This window comes from Leptinotarsa decemlineata, unplaced genomic scaffold (assembly GCF_025532065.1).
Source record: "Leptinotarsa decemlineata unplaced genomic scaffold, Ldec_3_MD MMD2_tig00002974_RagTag_RagTag, whole genome shotgun sequence".
NCBI lineage: Eukaryota > Metazoa > Arthropoda > Insecta > Coleoptera > Chrysomelidae > Leptinotarsa > Leptinotarsa decemlineata.
Genome location: NW_027412578.1, coordinates 626,023 through 642,407, shown reverse-complemented (window position 1 = coordinate 642,407; position 16,385 = coordinate 626,023). Strand labels below are relative to the sequence as shown.

Sequence of the window (16,385 nt, the reverse complement as noted above, 5' to 3'; positions counted from 1 at the left end):
ACAACCCAAATGATGAATCATACGAATTTTCATATTGTGCCAGTTGAAGTTTTTTGTAGCTTCAGAAATGGAACCATACAAACGAATTCCATAAATTAGACGGCACCAAGAACTTTGAACTTTTTGTGTTTTTTCATTGGAATCATATAAGTATGACCCATAATATGAAATCACAGTACTTGAAGTGGCTTAGCACCAAACTATCACGAAGCAGTTTTTTAGAGATTAGCTGAAAATAAAAAGATTGCAGTAATAACAGGTTCAATGGCATATCGCTGCAAAAAATAAAAATTTGAATTATTGGACTTCAGAAATGTTCTCATTCATTGAATTTGATGAAAATGCTCATTCCTCATTCTTACTGAAGTATTTCGTAACCATAGATAACTTGTGCCCGACTCAATAAAAACTTCCTACACTAAACATATCTTCATTCAATCCTCAAACATTGAATGCTTCACTAACGAACGAAAATGAACAGTCAGATGAATTAACAATCTTGAGAGGAGTTCCGCAAGGATCAATCTTAGGGCCGTTGTTATATATTCTGTATACCAATGAGCTAGCAAATGCTATTGATTTCAACACTGTGGAGTTTGCAGATGACACAAGTGTAGTAATCAAGGAACATAGTAATGACGAATTAGACAGAAGCGTATTTGAAGCACTGAATACATTGGAAGATTGGTTCACACATAATCACTTAACGTTGAATATAAACAAAACACAAGTAATAAAGTTTTCCCAACAATCAACTGCATGTGAATACTCAGCCTCAGATGGTAGATCAACAATATCAGCTTGCAAAAGTACAAAGTTCTTGGGAATTGAGCTTGATCTTAGATTGTACTGGAAATCTCACCTAACCTCAATAATACAAAATATTGCAAAATACTTCTATGCTCTAAGAGTGCTAACAAGATCAATAGATATAAACGCTGCTATGTGTGTCTACTACGCACAAGTTCACTCAAGGATCAAATATGGTTTAATATTCTGGGGTGCTTCGACAGATGTCCCCAAGATATTTAAGATGCAAAAGCGATGCCTTAGAATTATATTTAACCATAAACAAACTGATAGTTGTGAACCCTTATTTATAAAAAATAAAATAATAACCTTATACAGCCAGTACATTCTTGATACTATACTATTTGTTAAGGAAAACACCAAACTTTTTGAGAACTCTAAAAAGACACACATACTCTTCAAGAAATGAGTCAGACTTGACCTGTAATACTCCAAACTTCTCATTTATTCAAAAAGACGTACCACATACTCTAATAACAATTTACAACAAACTCCCTCTTGCAGTGAGGGAATTCGATAAAACAACATTAAAAATAAAATTCAAAGCATTTTTACTTGAAAAAGCATACTATGCAACTGACGAGTATTTAAATCTATTATTATTTGATCTATTTGACTGCTTTTACTACAATCATGGACTCTATATGGCATATATTTTTGTGCAGTTTATGTACTGTACATCTTTCTTTCCTCTTTTAACCTAATATTATTGTGATATATGTTTATATTTATAGTGACATGTTCTTTGCTCTCAGGGGTACTGTATTTTTATCCTGAACAAATAAATGTTATCTATCTATATGTGAGGTTGTCAGTATAGCGTTCCGACACAGTACTGACAACCTCACATATCTTGTGACGTCATAGTAGCTTTCTACAATCGCGTATTTTGATAGTGGTGAATACTATCGATTTGAAATATTTGCCTTTGTATTCTGGACTGGATTTGACTGAACGACCGTATTGAGGTATAACAAAATTTAAAAAATGAGAATCTCACGTCTCGGTACCCTCCTCTTCCTTTTCAGTTTCTTGTTTCCCCAAGCCGTAAATATCCCCATACAATTTTGACATTGTTCCTTTAGTCGAATATAAATCTTCGAGTTTTTCCATTATCTTAGCGTGTGTGAAGTTGAGATATAGAGGTTGAGTCCAGTCGATGAGAATGTCTTCGTCGGTGAGCAATTCCAAATTTTCGAGCTGATCACAAGGGCAGAACACACCAAAGCTCTCGTATAACTTTCCGTTCGGCTAGAATATAAAAAAAATATTAATTTTCATCGTTTAATGAAACATATCCTATTAGTTTCAGCCATATCGATATCAAGAAAAAATTCTATAAAGAAGATTGTGATTCAATTAAAAAAAAAATGATAGATGGAATTGGGGCCTCTGGCCTAAAATGAATTTATAAAAAAACTTCTCCGTCACAATTTTGGTTTTGCCAACCAAGCTAACATGATCAGGAGCTGATTGAAACTGAGTTTTAGGGCTATCATAATGTTTTTACATATCCTGAACGGACCTTCATCTTATCTGAATTGAATTATTTTTTAGTATTGTGTTATATTGTACAGTTGAAGTAACCGATATTGTGCATACTTAAAGTAGTTGGCACTCTCAAAGGCCAAAAAAACCAATACAGAGAAATAAAGCCGCTGCCGTGGACTGAAGAATTGGCGGTTCGTATCGGATAATTTTTACTAACCGAGTTTTATGATTGGCTGAAGAGTCATAAAATTGAATTTAAAGTCATGTTACGGTGACGAATAAAATGCGAGCCGTCGTGTTGTCAATGTTTAGTTCAGGGGCTGATCGCGATTTGAATGTTGAAATTCGATATTGGTGCAGTTATAATTACTTTAAATTTTTGTTATCTGTTTGAAATGCGGTGTCCTTGGACAATTACTAATAGTAATAACGAGTGTGATAACAACGCAGATTTTTTCCAGTGAAGTGATTCCAATAGCGATGGTGAACAATGCGAAAAGAGATACCAGTGAATAAGATTCAGATGCATTTGAATATTGAAACACAGAGAGTATGTTTCAATGTCCATAAGAATCTAAATCTCATGTTTGGTTTCGAGTGGAACGAACTATTACAGGCAACATCAGATTTGACCGAAATTCCTTTCTCAACTGTACGTAAAATAGTCAAAAACAAACCTTATGAACGTAAGACGCGATGTGAAAAATATATCACAATCTAATCAGAATTCTTGAAATGACTAGACATCCAATTATAAACTGATCGCTGAGCAAACACCAATCATGAGGCTTCTGCTGAAGTATGGTTTCGAAAATCTTAATGAAAGTCTGTTACACAATCGTGTTCGTTGTTTGATAGAGAATCGAACAGTAATGGTCACAAATTTTGTAGGGTTTCTTTATCGCCGACCGTGTAAAAAAAATTAATCGCGAGCATCGGCATTAAAAAGGCCTTGACTTCTGTATATCGTATAATACGATACGTATAAATCGTCGTTTCGTGCAAGGTTTCTCGACAACGGCAACGTGACGACACGCTAACTCTCTTTTATGTACTGCAGAGACGAATTATAGGTTAGGAAATAGAAAACAATCTTGAATTTCCGAAATGTGGCGATAAGTTATTCCAAGAAGATATAAATATCAAGTCAATTAAATCTGACACCATTTTGTTATTGCAAAGCCACATTACATATCTCGAAATATTTCCCAAGTACCTCAAAACAGACTTGATTATACCTATATACAGTGCGGACGTAAATAACACACCACTCCTAACTTTCAAACGAAAAAAAATGTCAAGATAGGACCAAATTTACTAGGAATGTAACATTCTCAATACTTTTTGATGGGATATACAATAGTGTTCTATCCAACATTTCATTTTTGGAAATTGGTTAAACTGTTCCTAAGTACTTACTAGTTTTCTATTCGATTTAAGGATCAGCAAACGAACGATAAATATCATAATTTCCAGCTAAAAATTTATTTTGAACTCACAGTAAATATTCAAACTGGTCGCCATCTACTTCCTGACATTAATAAAGTTGTTCAAAGATTCGTTATGGAATGTTTCTGGAGTAATTTCGTCAGAAGCACGTCTCATTCTAACCATTAGCTGTGGAGTAGAATGCGGTTGTGTAACAAAAACTTTAGATTTCACTAATCCTCACAAAAATCTAAGGGTGTCATATCAGGTAATGCAGTGGGTCATTCTAATAAAGCTCTTCGTAATGAAGAGGTACCCCATCTTACTGAAATCCAGTATCAGTTGAAAACTCATAAGGATTTGACAATTTTTCAAACCGGTAAACAAGCAAACGTGATCCCCTAGAAGAGCTTTTCAAAGTGAAGTTTGTTCCGTTCAAAAATTGAGAAAGGGAAAACACATCTCAGCACTTCTGATGCTTTATAAAGCTGAGATCAGACCTTCTTTGGAGTATTGTTCTCATGTATGGAACTCCGCCTCTAAACATAACCTGAAGCTGCTGGACTCCATCCGCCTGATTGGATACACGAACATCACTTATAACCTCGATAGTCTGGATCATAGACGAAAGGTTGGAGATTTGTTTCTCTTCTATAGATACTTTCACGGGAAGTGTACATATCAGAAACACGCGACAGACTGTGGTAGCTCATCGTTTTGAGGTTCAACTCAGTACACCTCGAACTTTACTGCTCAAGAACTCTTTCATCTGGAGAACTGTGTCTATGTGGAATAAACTTCCTAAGAGCGTTTTTCCAAATGGATTTAATCTCCAGCGATTCAAAACCAATGTGAATCGCTACTTTCGCTCAGGCACCGCTCTGGGAGCACCTTAAGGAGTTTCCTGCAGTACTTGTGTTCTGTTCTTGAAAAAATGTTTGAAAAAGTTCTGAAAAACCAGTTGATAGCAGTTTTTAATGAACACTTTTTAGAAAAACCTGGTCTACAGAGAATGCTATGGATGCAAGAAATCGAATTCGTGAATTGGTAAATGATGGTAAAAATTCCTTGGCGTTTTTGTAGACCTTGCCTTGGCTTTTGCCAACGTTTGTCATGAACAATTGTTACACTGTCTTGAATGTATTGTTTTCAAGTAATACTCAATCGTGAGCATTTCACGGAACAGTTTACAAAACCGTAACACGTGTTTCGTTACACAATAGCTTCCTCAGATATTTTCATATAAACAATGTTCATCACATATTGATACAAGGGATAAAGCATAAACTACCTATCTAAAAGATCCAATTGTTTTGGGATCAATAACGCCCTCAGTTCCTGGAAAAATATTGAGAATGGAAAACTCCAAGGAACAGTTCTCGGACCAGTTGATTTTGAAATATACATGAATGACTTGTTCAAGTTAGATAACCCTGCCGAAATAATAGGATTTGCCTACAACGCAGCATTATTTCACAGAAGCTCCAACTGGTAGAATTTGGAATGTGTGGTCGATATTGATCTTTCTACAATTTTCAATTATTTTAGCAGCAGAAACTTCGAAAAATCCGTGGTTTTTTCTTTCAGCTCTGACAACGAGTGATGCAACAGTATTTTCTAATCAGAAAGTACTGAAAGTGGTGCATTTTTAGGTAAATTTTGTCCGACCTAAAAATCTTGTCCCGTTCAAATATTAAGAGGAAGATACTTTTTACGTTCACACTGTATGAATGATCTCCCCTTACGAACACGACCTCTATGAAATCCATGAAAAACGCAAAACTCCTTTCGAAATTAACAATCGAAATTAAAAACGATGTATGTTTTTCTCTGCAGTTTTCACAAAAGGCAAAGCAGATAGTGCTGTACCGATCTGTCATAGGTATCTTCCATTACTGAATTTCGTTGTACCTACTCAAAGAACCAGTCTATAGTGACAGAAAACTCAAACCTTGCCTATCCAACATAAATGAGATTTTTCCATTCCTCTGCCGGTATCGAAGCTTGGCTTCGCAACTGACCGTCGTGGGGACCCTTGCTCATCATCGATGAACATAATTTTGAATTTTCTGTCGATCCCGTAGATGGCGTGTTGATGAGAGGAGATATTCAACCTCACTCACACTCAGGCTTATTCATTAAGAACTGACAAGTTCAGCAATGTCAGCGTGGTCCCCCGCCGACAAAGCATCAGCCTTTGCCGACACGATGAAACGTCAGTTTCAGATTAACGTTGACGACAATGACGACATCGACCGCGATATTCTGTTGGAAGATCGGGTTCACCGCATCCTCAGGGAAGATAACGACGATAACATCCGTCCGGCTTCTGTGGAGGAACTGAAGGGTTACATCAGGGGCGCAAAGGCCATGGAAGCTCCGGGGTCGATTCAATAACCAACAAGTTGTTAAAAAGGCTCCCGGACAACTGCGTCGACAAACTACTGCATATCATAAATAGTTCGTTGGCCCTCGGATACTTCCTCAGAAGGTAGAAGCATGCGATCGTTGTCATGATCCCAAAACAGGGTCAGAACCAGCTGTTCCCACAGAACTATCGCTCGATTAGTCTGCTCTCGTCGACGGCTAAGCTGGCTGAAAGAGTTGTTCTGCAAAGACTCGAAGAAGAAGTCGAGGACCGAAATGTTCTGCCTGACGAACAGTTCGGCTTTAGGAGAGAACACTTCACGAGTTACAGGCTCTGAGACTGGTCGAAAACACCATCGCGGTGAAGGCAAAGATCCAGGGTCGGATCAAAAGTCTGTACCCTCTGATCAACAGACGTTCTGAATTAAGTCTAAAAAACAAAATTACGATCTATGAAACGATGTTCAAGCTTGTCATCACGTACACTTCAGGCGTCTGGGACAAGCGGCTCCGTCTAATGTCTTCATTCTGGAGAGATTGCAAAATAAGTTAATACAGATGATAGTGAATGCTCCGTGGTTCGTACGGAACGAATCCATCCACAAAGATTTGCAGCTGCCTTCAATTAAGCAGTCCATTCAGTCGAGGAATCGGCAAGTCTTTGATTGCGCAGAAACCCACGATAATCCGTTAGTGAGGGAAGCTATGGATTATGCTGTAGACGACCCCTCCCGATATAGAAGGCCCAGACACTCTGTCGAGTGAGGCCCTCATGTCCTCCGTTAAAAGATGAACAATATCATCATCCAAACACCCCAGTCAGGCAGGGGTCCACGTGAACGGCAGCACTGATGTCTGAGGACATTCATGCCGTCATCCCATAAATCATCAGTCTTGACCCGTTTGTCTCTCTGACAAACATCAGTCCAAAGGGTAAGGGAGCCAGGCTTCAACCTGTTTAAGCCAAGATGATACGAGCAATGTCTGCGTGGTTCAGCCTGGCACTACTAAAAAAGACCTATAGCACGTCAAAACAGCGCTGCTTGGATTTCGAACTGCTTTGTTTTTAGGCTCTGGTTGAATACATGAATGCAATTCTCCTTCAAAATTCAATATTGATTGAGAAGTAGGTAGAAATACTGATTTCAATATTCAATCTGCGCCAAGATTCCAGACTTTGGTAAATTGGTACTTCACATTGAAATTATATTCTTTTGGGAAAACAGTGTTTGGAAATTCATTCAACAAAGACGCCTATTTCCAAATGAAGGATTCCTTGTACTTTGAATTGTATTGTGTTGAAAGTCTGAGAATCAAGAGAACATATTGATCAAACAATGTCTGCATCTACTATTAGAGATAAGTCCAAAGAACTCAACAGATATTGATAACGATCAGGGTTGTTTTTGATATTTGGGCATGGTAACGTTCAAGTATTACGTAAGCATATTTATTACAATTATTTACCCCCCCCCCCATCCACTTCCCCTGTATCAGCAATAGTAAATAAATCTCTCACCCTCCCTTCCCATGCTTACGTAAACATTGTAATAGGAAGTTTTCATTTTTCAAATGCTTGTGTGAAAAAGTAAATAACTGCTGCTGACGTAATCACCATCTAGACCCCCCCCCTGTCATCAAAAATAAGCGAAGCAAAGACCCCCCGCCCCCTATAGTAATGCTAGAGGACTGGCTTCAGTCTGAAAAGGATCTAGTACCTTTAGGATCAAGAAAGGATCTAGCAGCCAAATTACCACCATCAGAGTGACTCAGCCGGAAGACAGTATTTTTGTTCTGGTGTGGAAAAAGTGTTTTCAATTGGTAGACCTTACTTATCTCCTGATGATGCTGAATTGATAAGCAAAACGCGCGACGTGTGACAGTGTTTTTGTTAGGTATGGTTCATTTCAAAACTGAGGTTCCAAATTCCACTAAACAAAAAGAAGATCTAATTTGAGTTCTACCTAGTATTAAAAGTTGCTGGGGCGTATACAACTTTTCGGTTCGAAGTAGTGTTACTAGCAAGTTGCGTTTGCCACGAGAAGTTACAAAGACGTATAGCTTCTCATTCAACCCTCAATAAATCATTTCACTCAGCCAATAGATTTGAGTGTTCCGACATAATTATGTAGGGTTCTGCAACATTCGACATTTTATAGAAAAGTAACGCCAGAGTTCTCCCTACACTAAATTCTAATTCGATACTGTTATTCCAATTCAAAAGTTTTTTCTTGTTTTCATTGAGACAACACCTCTCATCAATAAAGATGTGTATTGAAAACTGATGTTTGGGTATCTATATAGAATTATGAGTTCCAGTGATGTACAATAAAAAAAGTGTTGGAGACCATAATGTGGACCTTCGAAGAACAACAACATTGAAGGCAAAAGTATCCATGAAAGAACCGTCGACGTTAGGAACAATATTTGAAAAAGATGAACAACCATTGTTGGTTCATCTATAAGACAGCTCAAGTTATTCAGTGAACTCATTCGAATATTTCATTCCTATTATTTTTTTTACTTCATTGTTTTCTCCGACACTAGATTCAGAAAATGAAAATACGAACTACTCACATTTAACAAAAAATATTGCCAGTTACATTCAAACTAAAATTCGTAAAGTATCATCACAATCAAAGTGATTGTAATTAATACTGATGTCATTAATATGTGAAGAGGTTTCGTAACTTATTTCCAAAATTAATGATTGATAAGAAGGAGATTTTCTACTGAAGTTCTTCAACTTTCAGCAACCAGGACATTGATTAATTTTTTGACAACTAGCTACCTTATTTGAATAGTTTTTTCAGTGAATCGTATATTCTATTCTTCATCTGAATAAATTTCTAGATGTTTAATCTTTTTGATATATTATCACAGAAGTTGAATGCCAATGACAATTTATTCAAAACATTAATACACAAACAATACATCCCTCACTATTTCTTTGAGGTTTATGTGATAGTGAATCGTTCTTAACCAACTGTGATTTTCCTGTATATATTGGAAAATTTTTCTTATTGAAAACGCAACTGAAAGCATGTTCAATTCTTGTTATAGTCCCTTTGATTTTATGTGCTAATTTTTAGGAAGAAATCTGCGATTCAAAGTATTTTCCAGGAGCAAACATGTTCTATTTGTCAGTTACTTGTCGTATCAAATGATTTTGCCTACCTAAAAAAATAGTTAAGATATAAGTATGCAAATACTTATCCGAATAGACATTTCAAGAAATAGATAAGATCTATTTCTTGAGGAAAAAACAGCTTTGTTCATGTGATATACAGCGTGTTATGTTATAAGCGTGAGATATTTTAAATGATGATTCCTCAGTTATTTATGAGGTGAAAAGTTCATATAAAGATGGGTCCGCAAATCCTTCATTTCTGAGATGCATAATTTCAAAAATGTATTTTCATTTTGATTTTTCGTGAATAAATTTTAAAATAATGGCGATATTTGGACAAAAATTGTTATTTGGGGACGCTTCAATATGATGAGCTCAAATTTGTTTTTAGTTTGGCACCTAAATGCAGGGGGCGGTACCTACAGGTCATGGTGTCTTTTGGGTGTCTTTTGGAAAGTCACAACTTTGTTCAGCATGTATATATCACATTTTCTGAAAAAAATCGATTCCTCTATCTTTTCTACGTGAGAAAGTATACTTGTCAAAAGTTGCTAGAAGCAGCCGTTTTCTAGATATTTCAATTTAAGCTAATCGATGCATCCAATCGTCTCCTCATTGATTCGCAGAACTCTTTGAAAACAAAAGTATGAAGTAGACTAGTAAATTTATTCAAATGTTCGTTTCTGTGCTTTCATTCAAAAAATAATATCCTGACGCATAGTTGAATAGTTTTATTTGTTATCAGTGTGATTATTTGTTTGAAAATGGTAAACTTTACCAATGCAGAGTATTTTGTTGTAAATCATGCCCTAAAGAAAATAACGCCAGCCTCCACTGGTAACCATAAACCAATCGTGACGTAGCTGAGAGCGCGCGAATGTACGATGTTCGCTACCGCTCTAGATGTAGCGAGAATATTGATACGGATTTCGACGGAATTCCGGCGAAACTTTCTAGCGCATTCGATTACGATATATAAACGCTAGTCACGAGCATATCGACACAGTCAAGTGGAAGTTACAATGCGGTACGCGAAGCGATCTAGTAAGCCGATATACATTCGAATAATATAGTTTCAGTTGAAGTGTTTGTTGTATTTAAAGTGAAATAAAATTAAGTTTGATTATTTAGTGTAGTCAATTATTGGTCAACTCACGGGAAAAAACGTAACAATACTGACATCTATTTCACATACGTACTTGCTAACGGAAATGAATATGAGGCTAAACGTTTGTATCAGCAGCGTTATCCCAATCGCACAACTGCTACATGAAAAACCTTTTCAAGAAATCACGTTCCCTTAAGAGAAATATAAAATTTTGAGAAAGCTTGCTATCATTCGGGTGCACATCGGACGGTAAATACCCCAGAACTCCTACCATATTCAAATAGTTCAGGCACTCCGCCCTCGTGACTTTACATTACGTATCAACTCCTGTCGTTGATTTGTCCAACGCCCTTCAAATCCTTCATTTTAAAATCGAATCCTTTTTATCAACCAAGCTTTTGTCCAAATAACGACATTATTTTAAAATATATTCACGAAAAAACAAAATCAAAATTAATTTTCAACACCGTGTATCTCAAAAGGTCTTGCAGACCCATGCTTATATGACTGTTTTACCTTATAAATAGCTGAGGAATCGTCCTGTAAAATATCGAACTCTTATAACATAACACCCTGTATTTCAGTTTCTGGGTATTTGTGTTCCTAGTACGGATTTGTGCAAGACATGTTTGTTCGTATTTCTATTTTTACACCCATGAATTTCGACCTCGAATAAAACTTAGTTATCAATATAACATCATAGTTTCACTTTGCCCAGTTGATTATTAAATATTGAATATATAAATTCAAATATTTAACATTGGCGCAGTCGGTAACGCAATAAATTTGATAATGTAGGCATCCGAATCATAGAATTGAAAGTGCATTTGAACCTTACTTTCGCATATTGAACAGGGTTGTATTTCAAAGGGGTTTCCGAATTACTATCGCAGATATTGAAAGAGTTAAATCTTTCTCACATGGAAATTAATAAGTGTGAAACATTTACAAGGTCTTATTTTTGGTAGCCAAATGTGGACGGCGATATGGAAAATAATGAAAAACGCCTGCCAAATAATGGAAAAAATCCCCAAAAATTCCTTTACATCCCTGGTCATGTGAAAATCAACCTATATATATATATATATATATATATATATATATATATACAAATATGAAAGTTATTGAGTGTCTTGATATAGAAACAGAAGTTAATATCGGACATAACACTCATGAAAGTGGCAAACCATAGACACGTGTTTCGGGCTTTTGGCCCATCATCAGTATGGTGCAGCCAAGTGTAAGGATGGGCAACACTTGGTAGTTTTTTTTTTATTATGTAGTGTAATAATGGTTAGGTTGAACCCGCTAAAATAAATTTGCGCATTCACCAATTATTCTAGTCTCATTCACCATTTGTTCCAGTACCTAATGCATATGTAAACACATGAAACTTTTTTAATACTTGCCCATAATTTTGTAGACTTCATTATTACATTATTACAACCATATATAAATATGAAAGTTTATTTATTTCTATCTTTTGGTAAGCAAGTGTTGCCCATCCTTACACTTGGCTGCACCATAATACTGATGATGGGCCAAAAGCCCGAAACACGTGTCTATGGCTTGCCACTTTCATGAGTGCTATGTCCGATATTAACTTCTGTTTCTATATCTTCTGGCACTCATCCTTTGAGGAGTGCCAGAAGATGAGTTATATTGCTGTTTCATGCGTTCACTTTCAAAAAAGAGCGTTTTTTCCGAAATCTATTCGCTCGAATCGTGTGAAGTATTTATTAAAAAAAACATTTTTTATGTGAGCATCTCTGAAATGTTTCCTCCATGCTCAGTTTTGTTTCTTCAATCAGGTGAGTTGACATTGAAATTGTTATGGTGACAAAATGTCACTGGTCCACAATCGGAAGAACTGTCATAAAAATTCAATGAGAAGATCAAATGAGTGGAGTAGCGGCATAAAATTCGAGTAAGATGTTGTGTTGTTCACCTACAGCGCCTACAGAAATGTAATAATGAAGTCTACAAAATTATGGGCAAGTATCAAAAAAGTTTCATGTGTTTACATATGCATTAGGTACTGGAAAAAATGGTGAATGAGACTAGAATAATTGGTGAATGCGCCAATTTATTTTAGCGGGTTCAACCTAACCATTATTACACTACATAATAAAAAACAAAGTCGCTTCCCGCTGTCTATCCCTATGTAAGCTTAAATATTCAAAACTACGTAGCGGATTTTGATGCCGGTTTTTCGAATAGATAGAGTATTTCTAGAGGAAGGTTTATATGTATACAGTGCATTTCTTTAATGTCCCCCCCTTTTATTTTTTGAAGAGGTCAACTCAAAAAATTGAAATTTGGGATAATGAAATTAATGCATGAATACTTTATTTGAGTGAAATTGACAGACGAAACTTTCAAGATGGCGACTGGGCGCCATCTTGATAACTAGCTTTAGAATTCGAAAGGGAGAATTCTAAGTATGAAACTTCATAAAAAAGTTCATTTTACACCGAATCCATCCATGTGATTGTTCATCATGTAACTTTTCATTTTGGCGGCCTCTTGCGAAAAAAACGCCCGTTTTTCATAAAAAAACTGATGAAATTTACATTGTATGAACACAAAAATGGAAAACCATAGATAATTCCATCAATTTCAAACTGCATTTATTTTTATTTTTATTCACAGTAGATGCTCGAACCATTCTCCATTACCAGCTATATAAGTTGAAGTTAATCACGAAAAATTGTTTGAGCTTTTGGAGCATTTCTGGAGTTACTTGATGACATTGTTTTTACCGCTAGAGAGCAATGAATATCATCCCAACATGTTTAAAGATTTCATGTATTTTTTCCAGGTAGAGAGTATTTATTCTGGATTCCCAGATACTGAAAATATTGCTCGTTACCTTAGTTGGAGTACTTGTAGTGCTATAACCGACATGAAAGTTTGATTTAACTGGAGATAATACTTTTACATTATCTTGCCACTTTTCAGAATACAGAAAAAGACCCTTACAATAATGTTTATTAATGTTACCATTGGCCTGGTTGCCGAAAGCTTTACAGAAAACGACCGAGGCGAAGGTCTCTGGCTTACAGAGACAGACTTGTCTGGCCATCAGTACCACAGCGTCGGCGGCATTAGAGATCCTTCTAGATCTAACTCCTCTCCACATTTTTCTGACGAGAGGTGCTAGATAGACTGCATATAGACTTGTGCACATTGCCAGTTGCACAAATAAATTTAATGCAGAGTGCAACAGACTATTGGTTGACACTGGAAGTCACAGCATTCTAGAAATGATCTCAGACTTTATGCCTCCAACTGTCAACTGCGAACTGCTTTATAAAGTACTATCCCCGAGAAGGGAGGACTGGATCCTCCGGAAGAAGGGAATATTGAGAACAGATAGTTGTTGGTTCACAGATGGATCGATTAAAAACACCTTACGGTTCTGGTGCAGGTGTTTTCAGTCGCAGACCCAGGACAGAGATATCAACCTGGCTAGGAACCTATGCGACTGTATTTCTAGCAGAAATTTACGCTATTGAATTGTGTGAGGAGAGATTAGAAGAATCCAATCTTATACACGAGTCAATGAAAATATTCTCGGACAGTCAAGTGACGTTGGAAGCTCTTGGCTCCTACCAAGCATCGTCTAACTTGGTAGCAAATTGCCAAAAACGACTCTCCTCGATAGGAAGACTTAACAGAGCCAGGATTGGCTCACTTAAAGGTGTTTATTCACCCTTCGAAGCTTGATACCAAAAGATATTGGACTATAATAGGGATGAACTACGATGTCTAACAGGCCTTCTACAATCGTCTTCGGGTGATAACTGAGTTATCACCCGAAGGCGATTGTGGATACTAACAATCGAAATGTCATGACGTAACTTGGTTTGGAATCTTTTAATTTTCATTTTTCATTTTTGTTAATAATATTTTTCAATTTTCTGGTTTGGAATCTTTTAATTTTCATTTTTCATTTTTGTTAATAATATTTTTCAATTTTCAGCTTTTATTAATATTTCAATTTTTATTTTCTGGTTGTAGCTTGTATGTTATTTCCTTGTAATTTCAGTTTTTTGTTTTAATAAAATTACTATTTTCGGTTAACCATTTTATTTTTTTCAGGGATTTCAAGTCAATTGATAACATAATAGACAATGGAAGTCTGAACTGATGAAATACACCACGAAACATTGTCAACCAACTTCAAACAAATGTTTTTGACATGCGTGGCGCATAATTTCAAGATAATACTCCTCACCGACCGTACGACCATGTGGCAAGAACTCCTGATGCACTTCGCATTCAGCAATTCTGAAACAAACTTTGCTACCACACGTTTCATGTCCAAATTTCCGAAAAAATTTGTATGGCATTAGCCAACCGATATGACGACATCCTCAGCAACTTCTCTTATAATGATTCGATGATTGTCCATGGCAATTTGTTTTACTTTCTCAATATTTTCATCGGTTGTTGATGTGCTAAGACGTCCAGGGTGAGCATTGACATTTTCTCGACCTTCTGTGGAAAGCTTGTACCACTTGTAGCCATTTTTCTGACTGGGGCTGAATATCTCTCCGACTTCATGAGTATTTTTCCAATTCAAAACCTTTGAAGGCCAAAAGCCAGTCAGATGTTGAGTGATAAATTTCCTATGAACTGATAAAACTCATGTTTCGAATTTGAAATTATTGATGCCACTGTAACGTAAATTATGTAAAACTTAGATGTCCAATTATTTTTTGTAGCGCATTCGCGTATTTGAGTTTCATTTCCATTGAAAACAGCTGGCTTTTCTCAATCCATGAGAAATATCAATCTAGCCCAGTTTGAATTACACCACTTAAGTGTAACATGAATTCATATTGATATTGTAATTAATCTGAAGCCGGCCCTGACCGATATCTCAGCAAGCAAACGCATGACATCACCGCGAAAGAAGCGGTCTGACTGGCCGGGAAAATACTAGACGAGTGCAGAGACCTCTAGATAAATCTAGAAAGATCATTAGCGGTATATAAGCCCTGCTTCCCGTCCATAGAAGGAGTGTCTTCACATCCCAACTCGGAGAGATGCGCGCCCCTCATGAGGTACTCGACTCTCCTGACGAACTCGATGCGGCAGTCGAGAGTTTCGAGCTTTCCGTAAATGATGCGTTTCGAGCGGCCACCCCCAGGGAGGAGTGTCCGCTGAGGAGCTATAATGAATTTCCCCCTCGTATCAAAGCCTTGATACGAGAGATAAATCGTCTGAGAACGCTCTATCAGCGAACCCTTTTCCCAGGGGATAAAATTGCAGCAAATAGGATGGCCAACCAAGTCAAGCAAGCCATCATTGATCATCGAAACGAAAGGTGGGAAGAGCTTTTGGAATCCTTTGAACCTGGGATTGACGAGCTTTGGCGAGTCACTCGCAGGCTCAAGGGGAAGAAGACAGCTCACTCACCCATTCACGGAGAGCGCAGAGTATGCTACTCCCCCGCCGACAAAGCGTTAGCCTTTGCTGACTCGATGGAACGTCAGTTTCAGCTTAACGTTGACGACGACGACGACGACATCGATCGCGATATGCTGCTGGAAGACCGGGTTCACCGACTCGTCAGGGAAGATGACGATGATGACATCCGTCCAGCTTCTGTGGAAGAGCTGAAGGGATATATCAGGGCCGTAAAGGTTAAGAAAGCACCGGGGGTCGACTCAATAACTAACAAGTTGTTGAAGAAGCTCCCGGATAACTGCGTTGAATACTTACTAAACATAATAAATAGTTCGTTGGCCCTCAGACACTTCCCAGAAGATGGAAGCTTGCGGTCGTCATCATGATCCCAAAACAGGGTCAGAACCCGCTGTTCCCACAGAACTACCACCCCATCAGTCTACTCTCTTCGGCGGCTAAGCTGGCTGAAAGAGTTGTTCTTCAAAGGCTCAAAGAAGAAGTTGAGGACCGAAATGTTCTGCCTGATGAACAATTTGGCTTCAGGAGGGACCACTCCACTGAGTTACAGGCTCTAAAGCTGATCGAAAACACCATCCACGAGTTGAACACCAACAAAAAAGTGCACATTGTTCT

At 37.3% G+C, this 16,385-nt stretch overlaps 1 protein-coding gene across 1 annotated transcript in view; it reads right to left on the bottom strand.

The window, feature by feature from the left end:
* Positions 1-16,385, bottom strand: part of LOC111507290 (glycine N-acyltransferase) — a 51,313-nt gene that overhangs the window by 11,902 nt on the left and 23,026 nt on the right. Inside the window, exon 4 of the mRNA XM_023162581.2 lies at positions 1,811-2,061. Coding sequence (XP_023018349.1) covers positions 1,811-2,061 — 251 coding nt within the window. The remainder of the gene's footprint in view (positions 1-1,810; positions 2,062-16,385) is intronic.